The sequence below is a fragment of the Ruditapes philippinarum genome, unplaced genomic scaffold (assembly GCF_026571515.1).
Source record: "Ruditapes philippinarum isolate M1 unplaced genomic scaffold, ASM2657151v2 ctg579_1_1_1_1, whole genome shotgun sequence".
In the NCBI taxonomy this organism is placed as follows: Eukaryota; Metazoa; Mollusca; class Bivalvia; order Venerida; family Veneridae; genus Ruditapes; species Ruditapes philippinarum.
Window position 1 is genome coordinate 28711 of NW_026861557.1, and position 14312 is coordinate 43022.

Genomic DNA, 14312 nt, shown 5'->3' on the forward strand with positions numbered 1-14312 from the left:
TTTAAGAATTGTTTTCTTGAATACAACTCGGTATGAGCTCGCCACATAATATAACTAATACAACTCCATGTTTACATTGGTGGAATGTTGTCACAGACTTGTTTGTAAACGGCATGTTTGCCTGTAGGAACCATATAAGTGCTATAGTTATCTGCTACACGCTGAAAAATATTACAATCGCCGTTCTTCAGTTTAATGCACTACAGAAAATATGTGGGGGCATAGATGTTGTTGTTCAAATAAGTACCATCACATTAGTTAAGAGGGCATGCTTTTGTTTCTTGATTGGGTTTTACGTCGCACTGACACCGTAGAGGTCATAATTATAGCGATTTTCCAGCGTTACTGGTTGAGGAAGACCACAGGTGCCTTTCGTTCATTATTTCAGGCACGAGTGGCAACTGACGTTCCGTAACTTTGGCATCACGTGTGTTTACCATACTTATTCTTAACAATTAGCTGTTTAATTCACTTGCCTCAGCTCTTTCTCAACTTTTGAGACATTTCCCACTCATTTTTTTAATAAAACCTTCGAGAGTGCACTACGGTTTTAAACCTTTAACATTTTACATATAAATGACCTTTCAAACAAAACTGGTGACAAATTTATAAGATATGTACATAACTATTAAAAAACTTTTAAATCGAATAAGTCAACAAATAATTAATTATCAGTAGTCTGGTTTAAGACGTATCCTACGACGGGAAACAGACTTCATTAATTACTAATTACTAAGAAAGCATCCCTCCGCCACTACATATTGATGCCACTTTAAAAACCATGATTAAATATTTTCCACCACAGTTAATTTTTACTTGGTACCAGGGTTATATATAACATGTACCGGTATATTACATCTAAAACCCCCGTCACACTAGAGCTTACGATTACTTGCGACCACCGGCGACTTGTAAAACTGACAATCATCAGCGATTGTCTGCGACCAAAACCATTTTTGCACAGATAAATTTACTTTTGCGAGTATCGTAAGACAAGTCATCATTGACAATCGCACGACAGGTCATAAGTAAACGTACGATGGTCTCAAGATTGCCTGGGATTACTTACGACTACCCGTGACATAACATGCGATCACCTACAACTTGTCGTACGACTATCACACGATTACTAAAGACTACTTAAGATTATCAGTGACTAGTGGCAATTTGTAAAGACTGTCGTAAGATTGTCGCACTTCCGAACGACCATCGTGCGACAGCCTTAAGACCTTACAAGATCACTAGCGCAAGGAGGTTTTTGTGCAAGCTCAAAAACCTCTCTACGACTGAAATTGGTCGTGGGACTGCGACTGTCAAAGATCACCGATGACCGTCGAAAGACGTTTTAAAGATTGTCCGCGACCAGAGGTCACTGGTGATCGTGAACTGGTCTTCACTGGTCGTAAGCTCTAATGTGACTGGGGCTTTAAGGAACTTTAAAAGGCACGTGTTAATTAGTAATGAATCAATCATCAATATATGAGCCGCGTCACGACAAAACCAACGTAATGCGTTTGCGACCAGCACGGATTCAGACCAGCCTGCGCATCCGCGCAGTCTGTTCAGGATCCATGCTGTTCGCTATTAGTTTCTCTACTTGTTATAGGTTTTGTAAGCGAACAACATGGATCCTGATCACACTGCGCGGATGCGCAGGCTAGTCTGGATCCATGCTGGTCGCAAACACACTATACGCGGCTTATATATATTTGGCTATTTTATTGCCAAAACTGAAAAATGTATCTCCTGGGCGGACGGATGTATCAGTCAAAATAAACAAGACCATGAAGACCGAAACCATGACATCTGACCCAGTGACCGAAAGTTTAATACGGAGAGTCTCAATATGCCCTTCCGGTCTGAAATATTGAACCTTTATCAACTACCTTTCCTTGTCTGACTGCATATGTCATGAAATGTACAACACTTTTTAAAACTCGATATAATATTGCACTTTCGACCTTCCTCCAGCGTGGTGTGTTGTTTCGTTATTTCGATTTTTCATTATCGTGGTTTCGACTTTTCATCGTTGTTGGTGTATCGCGGTGGTCCTAATGGGACATCGTATATCCACACTTTTCCCAACCGCTGGACGACATTGCACGACACTCCTGTATTATGTATCCATGGTATCTCCAAGGAACCTGATAACATTCAATTATCATCTTGGTCACATTTACAGACATTCCCGTTGATAAAATGTTGAAACAACATTGTTAAAGCTTAAAATAAGAGATTTACAGAGAGAAATATAGGTGATTTTGTGTGTGTTGTATTACGAATTGAACGGGGCGAAATTTGACTGAGTAAGTAACTTATATACATTTATCATATATCATAGATATACTATATATGTATCTGATCATGATTTGAATGTAGAAGAAAGTAAACTTCAACAAAATTTGGAAGCCATGTATCGATGGTGCAATTTAATTAAACAAGATGTTAATCCATCTAAAGTAACAAAATAAGTAATTATTAAAATGAACTATCTTTAAGCATTGCCAAGCAAAAATTGAAAATGTGAAATAGAAAAATTATAAGGTGTATATATAAATAATACTTTGTCCTGGAACTACCGAAATGAAGCACTTTTTTTTCAAAACTTAATTCAAAAAGAGCATTTGTGAGGCGTACATCTTATTATTTGACAGATGAAATTAATGAAACAGTTATTCTATAATGCATATATAATGTCCAATTTTGATTATGGAGCAAGGGAATTTAAGGTTTTTAGATAAAGTTGTTAAATAACAAATAAGAGCTTCAAGTATTATTTTAAACAAGTATTATTTTAAACTAAAAAATCAAGATATACTGAAATGACTTGGGCGGATGTCGAACAATGAACGATTGTAATTTTCATTACCAGATTTCTCATTTATAAAGCTTGTAATAATCCAGTCCCATCTTATACAATGTATATCTGAAATTGTGACTTTTAGCGGCAACGAAATTCACAATTTTAAATCTTCATCACATAATGACATAGTTATGCCTAAGCACCGCACAGCTATTTACAATGGCGCAACGATTTTGAATAGAATACCATTTAATATCCGTTCTTATAACTCTCTGACATCTTTTAAAAGTAGATTAAAATCGAGTCTTGCTGATCAAATAAATATCTTCATAACTCTGTCATTATGTCATTATGTTTTATTACTGAACAGAACAGAACATTTCTTTTATTTCATAGACACAGAATACAAAACATACATTTTGTAATAACATGTGAACAAATAAACAATTAGTTTACAACATAATATATATATATTACAGCATTTTAACTACATGTATAACTGAGACGAGTGTCTGTGATTTGGGCATGTTCATGTTCGCGGGTAACGAATAATTTCCTTATGGGTTAATTGCATTTCCTCTAAATTTTCTTGAAAATCTGCTATATTAAATACATGTAAATCATTTCTATTTCAGATTTTACCTACATATTACCCCATGTAAAGTTACCGATGGATCTACAGAAGACTGATTTCATAGTGGCCAGCTTTTTATCAGAACTTGTTAACATGCCTTCGTTTGATCAGAGAATCAGCGATCTACTTGATTTAGAAGACGTTCCATGCAATGAGAAGCTCACTGGAACAAGTGATGTAACAGAAGATTGTTCGCCGGGTATCGCTGAATCTCAGATTTTACCATCTCTGTCTTCATTGAAATTTGACCAGAAGAAAGAGGAAAATGATCAAAGCTTTAACAGAGGAGCTGACAAAAGGAAGAGCAGAGATAGATTTGATACAAATTCTATAGACACTTTGTCACATTCTGGGGAAAGCTGTAGCGTCCAGTGTGAGAATATGTCACCCCCTTCAAAACAATACCGACAACTGGGGGATGCTGATGATCAACAACAAGCTTTCGATGCCGACATATCGAGTTTAAGCGATAAACTTCTAAGTAAAACCAAGGTGAACACAGCGATTCCTGCATTAGAAAGTGTCTTCTGCTCTACCCCAGCGTTTGAAAACTGCCTGAAGAATGTCAGGCGTGAATTGGCGTCTGGACAGCATCTACAAACGGCAGCGATTGGCTCTATGCTTTCTGGAAGTTTTCAGTCCTGCAAAGATGAGATATGTCCTCCAATCTCAATATTTTCTAAATTTGATCATTGCAAGAGCCTGGATGCCACTTATAGTGATCATGGTACTTATGTTTTTTTTATTACATGTATTAATATTTATATTTTATGTCAAATCAACGCGAAAATTACATGTTCACAGCTGTTTTGTTAATAGCTTTGAAGTATGAATTCTTAACCATTTATTTAGCCTCCAAAATTGCCATCATTTATTTCTCAAAAACTATTCATTGTTTGATGTATAAGCTACAGCTTGACACGGTAGTAAGCACCTAAAGGCCTAGATAGCCGAAGGCTCGCATAGTATAATATTCAACTCGTTCAGTAGATTCAGTATACTGCACTCATTCAATATCTTCTATTTATATTTTAGACCGTCTAGTTACTAAAATGTTTGCTTGTATTTTTTTTTAAAATCATACCAAAGTCGATCTACCTAAATTGATTGAAAAATGTTTACGGCACTAAGCCCACTAAATACAGAAGCTGGACATTTTGTTTAGAAACATCATTATGTTTTCATTATATTATCAATAATTTTAAGGTTATTATACATTGTTGAGTATGATTCTAAATGATATTGGACGAGTACACAGATTTCAAACCTATATTGGACAAAGCGCTAGTCGAGTCTAATACATGTTTATCTGTTTTGCAGCTGTGTACGAGTCTAACAGAATTCAGTATTGTACTCAGCAATACTGAATCTCCAAATTTCACACCACCAGTTCTTGACATTTTGACAGAGCTTTGTTACTTCAAAAACAATAAGGATTTGATAAACATAATTTTTATTCTGAAAATGAAAACGAGGCTTTATTTGGTACGATATGCTTTAAATAGATATATGCACTTGTTGAACTCTGAAATGGAAACGAGGCTAAATTGATAAGATTGGATCAAATTACGATTTCTTTGTTCAATTGGTTATACTTGTATTTTTAAGGTGTGAAATAATGTAGATCTAGTAAATAATAGGTCATGTGATCAGATTAATATGAAAGACTTGTGGTTATACATGTATATATTTATCGTTTTAAATGTATATTGCTAGTTATAGCTTGACACAATGAAATGTGCCTGCCTGTCACCCCACGGATCGTGGGTTCGAACCCTACTTGGGTCATGACTATGTTTCCTCATATGACAACAATACTGATTAGTTTCAAGAAATGGACTCGACAATTTTTCAAATTAATAAGCGTAGAGCAATTTTTCAGGATCAAGCTGAATTAATAGTTAAATTATGTTTAAAATGACAATATACCAATATGTTCTCTGTCAAATTGAGTCTAATTAGTAATATAATTAAAAGATTGGCAATTATTATGCTGATAGGTCAACAATTGATAATGAAAATTGTTAATGATACAATACATATTATAAACTACATAAATTATAAAAAGACTGCCCCTCACTTTTTAAAGACTACTGAAGAGCGTTACCGATTCATTCTGAACGATGTGGACATTTCCTTTGGTCTCGTGAATAACATTAATGAGCTGCGCCATGACAAAACCAAAATAATGCGTTTGCGACCAGCATGGACCCAGACCAGGCTGAGCACCCGCGCTGTCTGATCAGGGTCCATACTGATCGCTTACAAACCGTATAACAAGTAGAGAAACTAATAGCGAACAACATGGATCCTGATCAGACTGCGCGGATGCGCAAGCTGGTCTGGATCCATGCTGGTCGCAAACGCATTGTGTTAGTTTTGCCATGGCACGGCTCATTTATATTAGTTTATTATTATCATATAGATACAGACGACACAGATGATGTTATAAAAAGACTGGTAAGTACTCAAGCAATGTATTGTACAGAAACGCCAAAACCTGACTGTGAAGAATGGGTGGCTTATCGCAAAAAGCAAGAGGTGAGCGTATTCTGCTGAAGAATTAATCTATTTGGTCAACACACATAGCATTGAGCTGTATATATAATACTTGTATATATACCGCATCATCGTGATAACTTTGTTTTTTAGAAATACGATTTTTTTTCGAACCCATATTCATAAACACTCAAACCATTATGAATTTGTCCAGGTCTTTCAGATTGCACAGTTTTTTTTTCTTGCTTGTGATATAGACGCTTCTTTTATTTTATCTTTATGAGTAACGAATATTCTCGACATAATGTAAAATGAATAATCACAATCGGAATGTCCTCAGCTATTATCTATAATAACCTCGGAAACAATACGGATTGAAAGTAGTTCTACCACGTGTTTTGTTATCTGTACGATGTCACAAGTAATCTATGAATTAACAATTCGAACACTTCGGCAATTCTTGAATGAAGGTTGTCGGGAATTGGCGGAAAGTAAAATATTTTTTTTCTGTAGCGGCATTTGACAATTTATGATTGCTATGATATTACAGGACGAGTTCAGACGTAAACAGAGCATTATACCGAAGCCAAACATTCAAGAAACCGTGAAACTTATGGCGAATAACAGCGTTATATGCTTTGAGAAAGTTGTCAGAGAATCTACTATGTTTTTCAAAAAAATTCCAGGCTTTAATAATCTAGATATGGAGGACAAAATAGCTTTAATTAAAGGTAAAGCATTATGACAAGTTGTATATTGCTGCTTATTTATGGAACCTAACATGCTTATGACTCTAACCCTGCCAAAACCTGAAAGTGGTTATCCTTTTTCCACTCACTATTTCAGTAATAGGTAAGTCTGTGCGTCCATACACTGATAATTTACCTCAAATTTCATCTTGAAGTCCTCGTAATTTTTAATGGTCATTCAAAACATTTAACCTGGGCAAGTCCATTTAAGGCATTCATGAAGTTTTTTCAAAATGGAAAAAAAATTGGTATAATGTAAATGTCACTGTTTGTTATGTGTGCATTGTTTCACATAGATCATCATTTGTTATGTGTGCATTGTTTCATATAGATCATCATTTGTTATGTGTGCATTGTTTCACATAAATCATCATTTGTTATGTGTGCATCGTTTCACATAGATCATCATTTGTTTTGTGTGCATTGTTTCACATAGATCATCATTTGTAATGTGTGCATCGTTTTACATAAATCATCATTTGTTATGTGTGCATTGTTTCATATAGATCATCATTTGTTATGTGTGCATTGTTTCACATAAATCATCATTTGTTATGTGTGCATCGTTTCACATAGATCATCATTTGTTATGTGTGCATCGTTTCACATAGATCATCATTTGTTATGTGTGCATCGTTTCACATAGATCATCATTTGTTATGTGTGCATTGTTTCACATATATCATCATTTGTTATGTGTGCATCGTTTCACATAGATCATCATTTGTTATGTGTGCATCGTTTCACATAGATCATCATTTGTTATGTGTGCATTGTTTCACATAGATCATCATTTGTTATGTGTGCATCGTTTCACATACATCATCATTTGTTATGTGTGCATCGTTTCACATAGATCATCATTTGTTTTGTGTGCATTGTTTCACATAGATCATCATTTGTTATGTGTGCATTGTTTCACATACTAGTAGACCATCATTTGTTATGTGTACATTGTTTCATATAGATATTCATTTGTTATATGTGCATCGTTTCACACAGATCATCATTTGTTATGTGTGTATCGCTTCAAATAGATATTCATTTGTTATGTGTGCATCGTTTCACATATATAATCATTAGTTATGTGTGTATCGCTTCAAATAGATATTCATTTGTTATGTGAGCATCGTTTCACATATATCATCATTTGTTATGTGTGCATCGATTCACATAGATCATCATTTGTTATGTGTGCATCGTTTCACATATATAATCATTAGTTATGTGTGTATCGCTTCACATATATCATTATTAGTTATGTATGTATCGCTTCACATATATCATTATAAGTTATGTATGTATCGTTTCACATAGATCATCATGTGTTATGTGTGCATCGTTTCAAATAGATATTCATTTGTTATGTGTGCATTGTTTCACATATATCATCATTTGTTATGTGTGTATCGCTTCACATATGTATGCATCGTTTCACATAGATCATCATGTGTTATGTGTGCATCGTTTCAAATAGATATTCATTTGTTATGTGTGCATTGTTTCACATATATCATCATTAGTTATGTGTGTATCGCTTCACATATATCATTATTAGTTATGTGTGTATCGCTTCACATATGTATGCATCGTTTCACATAGATCATCATGTGTTATGTGTGCATCGTTTCAAATAGATATTCATTTGTTATGTGTGCATTGTTTCACATATATAATCATTAGTTATGTGTGTATCGCTTCACATATATCATTATTAGTTATGTATGTATCGCTTCACATATATCATTATAAGTTATGTATGTATCGTTTCACATAGATCATCATGTGTTATGTGTGTATCGTTTCAAATAGATATTCATTTGTTATGTGTGCATTGTTTCACATATATCATCATTTGTTATGTGTGTATCGCTTCACATATGTATGCATCGTTTCACATAGATCATCATGTGTTATGTGTGCATCGTTTCAAATAGATATTCATTTGTTATGTGTGCATTGTTTCACATATATCATCATTAGTTATGTATGTATCGCTTCACATATATCATTATAAGTTATGTATGTATCGTTTCACATACATCATCATTTGTTATGTGAGCATCGTTTCACATAGATCATCATGTGTTATGTGTGTATCGATTCACATAGATCATCGATTTTGTTATGTTGTGCATCGTTCACAATATCATAATCATTAGTTATGTGCTGCATCCGACTGCACATAATATCATTATTAGTTATGTATGTATCGCTTCACATATATCATTATAAGTTATGTATGTATCGTTTCACATAGATCATCATGTGTTATGTGTGTATCGTTTCAAATAGATATTCATTTGTTATGTGTGCATCGTTTCAAATAGATATTCATTTGTTATGTGTGCATTGTTTCACATAGATCATCATTAGTTATGTGTACATTGTTTTACATACATCATCATTTGTTATTTGAGCATCGTTTTACATACATCATCATTTGTTATGTGAGCATCGTTTTACATAAATCATCATTTGTTATGTGTGCATCGTTTCACATAGATCATCATTTGTTATGTGTGAATCGTTTTACATAGATCATCATTAGCTATGTGTGCAATGTTTCACATACATCATCATTTGTTATGTGTGTATCGTTTCACATAGATCATCATTTGTTATGTGTGCATCGTTTTACATAGATCATCATTAGCTATGTGTGCAATGTTTCACATATATCATCATTAGTTATGTGTGAGTTGTTTCACATATATCATCATTAGTTATGTGTGCAATGTTTCACATAGATCATCATTTGGTATGTGTGCATCGTTTCACATATATCATCATTAGTTATGTGTGAGTTGTTTAACATATATCATCATTAGCTATGTGTGCAATGTTTCACATATATCATCATTAGTTATGTGTGAGTTGTTTCACATATATCATCATTAGTTATGTGTGCAATGTTTCACATAGATCATCATTTGGTATGTGTGCATCGTTTCACATAGACCATCATTGTATTGAAAGCGACAGATATGAATTTATGACTATGTGCATAATTTTTATGCAATATAAAATGTTGATATCAGTTAACAAAGATTTTGAACTTTGCTGCTTTTTATTTATAAAAGAGACATGTATTACTTAGGGATAAGATGCTCTAAAATAGTTTTCTTTTCAAGTCTAACTCACAATTCATTGCGTGACATTCATTGGCCCTTGGTGTCGATCAATTTCAACCATCTTATTTTATGTAACCAAATGTGTGTTTATATTTTCATCCATTACTGAGAATAATTAACATAATACGTTATTGAGTTTTTCAAACTTCTTTTGATTACCATAACAAATTGTAGATAACATGGCGGCGTACATATCGGATTCAAACATGGTCTCGGAAAATCCCGCGAGAGTGTGAACTTGCGGGATAATAAATTTAAGTCAATGACGTCATAGTTTCCATTTGTAGCATTATGTTCATAGTTATCAATATTATTTGCACTAATCTCCTTGTAAGGTGAGCGGTATAGGACTTTCATAGCCCTCTTGTTATTGTATCAGCCGAAACAATTTCAAATGTTCAATATAAATCCATTAACGATTCATTCTTATTCCTATTGTCTCTATTTCAGGGACAATAATACTGTACATATACAGTTATATCAAAAGGCAACATTTTAAATCTTTCAGAATCTCGACAAGAAACGCAGATACCTAGTTTGATACGAAGCTACCATACAGAGATGAAAATCGCCTCTCCTGTGCCAGGCTATAATTTTATTGTGGAGGATGTGATGCATTTGATGCCGGATAAAGCAGAAGATATGTTTGAATGTGTAAGGGTGCACGCGCAACGAGACATATGGCGAACTGTCACTGACGAAGAAGAGGCACTATTTAAAGCCATTGTTTTTACTGATGCTGGTAATGTATATACATGTATACCACACTTATAATCCTATTATACATGAGCAAAAACAACTACTTTCGCAGTTTTACTGACTGATAAACACTTTCGAACGGCGCATGCGCAGCTAAAGAGTAACGCGAGAACTATTTTTTATGATACTTTGTGTAAAAAATGCATCCATTATGATCGAGCCCATGGCATACTCATTTCCATGCTTTATTTGGATTTATGAAGAAATTAGGAAGGAGAAAATGGGAAGAAATTTTAAAATGTAGCAATGTGAAGCACCACAATTAATCAAATGACTTTCTGCATCAATTGTCCCTTATGGTGTACTGGTATGTCTTGTTTTCAACCGTTTATTTTGCTTTATTTGCATTTATCTATTTCCAGATCGCTGTCCGACTTTAAAGAACAGGGATAAAGTCATAAGATTACACCGTCATATGATTGCCTGTCTTGAACACTTTCTTGAAACGACGTTCAAGGATGATGCCCCGGCAAGAAAAAGAGAAATAGACTATATGCTTCTGAGTTGCAGATATTTTAGTGTAAGCTTCCATAATTATATGAAGGAAAAACTTCTGCAAATCCCTGGGCATGCGCAGAATCAGACTCTTAATGAAGTGATGTTGTAGGTAGAAGGCATGAATTCTCATCAGCAACTACTTGTTCGCAACTTTCACTTTATGAAAACATTTTATATCACGCAAATCTTTTTAAACTTGTTAAAACTTGTATATTTGCACTGTAAAATCATCGCGACAGTTACTAGACATTAGCAAACGCTTGATTTTCTAATCACGCATGTTTTATTTAATATTATAATATTGATTATATTAATCAATGAGAGTGTAGCGTATGTATATATGTATGTCCAAGGTTTATTTTTTTTGTGTGATCGTTTATTATATAGAGTCAATGTAGTTTTATTTAATGTGATGAATCTCTCGTGATAATAAACTTAGTGTTTGAAATTATTTTTTGTCCAAAAGGATTGCAATATTTCAAATGAATCGTGACACATTTACTTTGGTAAATCTGCAAACCGTTAATCATCCTAGTAAATTGACTGTTTAATAAAAATAATTTAAAACACTAAGCCGGTTAAAATTTATTAGTACGTATTTACAAAAATAATTTGGTCGCGCGGCTGCGCCGCGCCTGACCAATTTATTTTTGTAAATACGTATAATAAACTTTAACCTATACATAGTGCAAGATTTTTCTGAAGATTCTTTTATTTTATCTAAGACTAGACAAAGCTAGTCAAAATGCGTATATGCCTTTAAAATATACGGATTTCCCGTTTTATCGATGTACCCTACACATATTAGACAAAAACTTTCTGTACGAGCGCACATTCTTTTATTTGTCAATCTATTGTTACAATTGTTATTGTATTGTTTGTTGTTAGATTAAATAAAATGTTGTATTATTTAGAGTTGATTTGTTTATAGGTAACAACGCTGCGTCTGACCATTCAGAGTTTCCTTATTTCGCAAAAAAGCGTACTTCAAATACAAATGTTTTAGTTCAGGTTAGTGTACATAGGTCCAAAAACCGTACATTATTTTTTTTGCAAACTCAACTATGTTGTCAACTTTTTCAGTAACTTATTGTGTCCATAGGATTGTACTATCTAAATACAATACTTTATTTTGAAATGGTATATCAACTTTTTACAGCTGTAACGTAATTTTAGAGATTATCGAAATTAAAATTGAGTGTCGCTTTATTTCTGAGACACCCTTTATATTGGGCATTAGCCACTGCAGGTTACTCTAGCTCCATTAAAAGAATCTGTGTTATATATTGTACATGTGTATTTAAAATATTACATAAAATTTATAAAATTAAAAGTACGCCGCAATATTATATTGAGAGCAAAACGTGATAATTAACAAGTATGATAAAAACCACAGACACTTAGGGTTATGTGCGTGGCTCCCCTTTTTGAGCCGCACTTGTATACACCATGCATATTTTTATCGTGCAAACCGTACGTCAAAATATTTTTGCATATTATTACGACCCAGGTCACATGTCTTGAACATAAAACTTGTTTTCCGCTATTTTAACCACGTTTTAAAAAGTCCCTAAAATATCATAATTTCAAAAAGATAACAACGTACGCTTTCCTTTGATGTGAGACGACTGGAATGAGTTTCGGCACTGTTTTGTGCTTTCCTTTTCGTGCCGAGAACCAAAACCCCAATCAGTACAGAACCCAAATCAAGAAGACTGACGGAAAGGGCCGAATAGTTGCGATTGAATTTCTTTTTCCCAGCGATTTTCCCGCTGTAATTTTGTCATGAATTCGTAAAAGAAGCATGTGACACGGTTAGGAAAATGTAATTAAATGTGCAAAGCTTGGAAGAAAGGTACGATCTGATAATAACATGCATTTATTTATTAAAGGAATATATGCATAGACTGATTTACACCAGAAATAAATGACATGCGATAAGATAAATATTTGAAATATATGTAGGTCAGTTGTGTTTACATTTCGAAGCTTGGTATCTTCAGGAAATTGAAGCGTTGGTAAAAAAATGACTTTTTTTAAAACGTTATGAAATTCTATTCAAACTTGTTCACGTGTTAGACACTTAACCGTCTCACACTAATATAATCACAAATTTAAAACTAATTATTGTAATTAACAATACTTTTAGTTTTTAATATTCAGGGGCGGAGAAGGACGGGTCCATATACTCCAAGTGTCTGTGGTAAAAACAGCATTTATGTCAAACGAAATAAGTACCATTATCAAACTTAGCTAAACATACAAACTGATGGTAAAATCAATAAATGGTTTCCTATAGTTGGTGTGCTAGCGAATGTTATGATGGTAAATAACTGGTTGTATATTTTAGTGACATTCCAAAACGTTCAATTAATAAAAATAGTGGGACAGCCTTCTTATACACTTAACGGCTTTTCTTACTCCACATTTTCATCTTTTAATAACTTTTTTATTTAAAGTATTAATTTTATCAATCATAAAACGGGTTGAAATATTTTGGCATGTATAAAATTGAGCGTAAACCAGTCTAACTATCTGTTACGAGATGCACGTGCATTCCGTGCATTTTGTATCTTGTCATTTATACAAAAGTTGTACACCTACAAAATTGATAAGAAATTGCTGTGTATTGACTTACATGTCAGAAAATCATAAAATTATTGAAATATTGAAATTTATTAAACGATGCGGCGAATGACACTAGAAGAAAGTGGGGTTTCTAATAGACAGAGATAAGTAATAGAAAGAGCACCGAAACACGAGGCTATCTGATTTGTACGAGGGGGCGTAGCCCCCGAGTATTAATCAGATTGCCGAGTGTTTTGGTGTTCTTTCTCTTTTGTATCATAGTCAAACATAAAAGCACGTCCCCTGTTGTCACAATATGAAACCCCGGCAAAAATGAACCAATGAACGAACATCTGAATATGACATTTCTGTCGCTTTCCCTTTATCTGCCGTCACAATATGTAAACCCCAGCAAAAATGAACCAATCAATGGGTATGCTGTGGAGTGCGGGTAACTAATACCCGCACTCTAGTTAACGCACTGTGCATGTATATGTATACGATTTAACCCTGACACATTTTCAACAGAAAGGTCTCCAAACTATGATACAAGTTATGTATATTTTATTATAACGTTACAAAATAATAAATCTGACACGTATTTGATGTCTAATTACCGCTTGAATTAATACCCAGGTTAGTAATACATGTATCGAATTTTTAACTTC

General features: G+C 33.8%; 1 protein-coding gene across 1 annotated transcript; it reads left to right on the forward strand.

Moving 5' to 3' along the window:
• Positions 1 to 5880: 5880 nt before the first annotated feature.
• LOC132716102 (uncharacterized) lies at positions 5881 to 11869 on the forward strand. Its single transcript, XM_060699278.1, has 4 exons — positions 5881 to 5978; positions 6487 to 6667; positions 10328 to 10561; positions 10941 to 11869. Exons 1-4 carry the CDS (start codon positions 5913 to 5915, stop codon positions 11183 to 11185), a joined length of 726 nt encoding a protein of 241 aa, XP_060555261.1. The 5' UTR covers positions 5881 to 5912; the 3' UTR covers positions 11186 to 11869.
• Positions 11870 to 14312: the final 2443 nt, after the last annotated feature.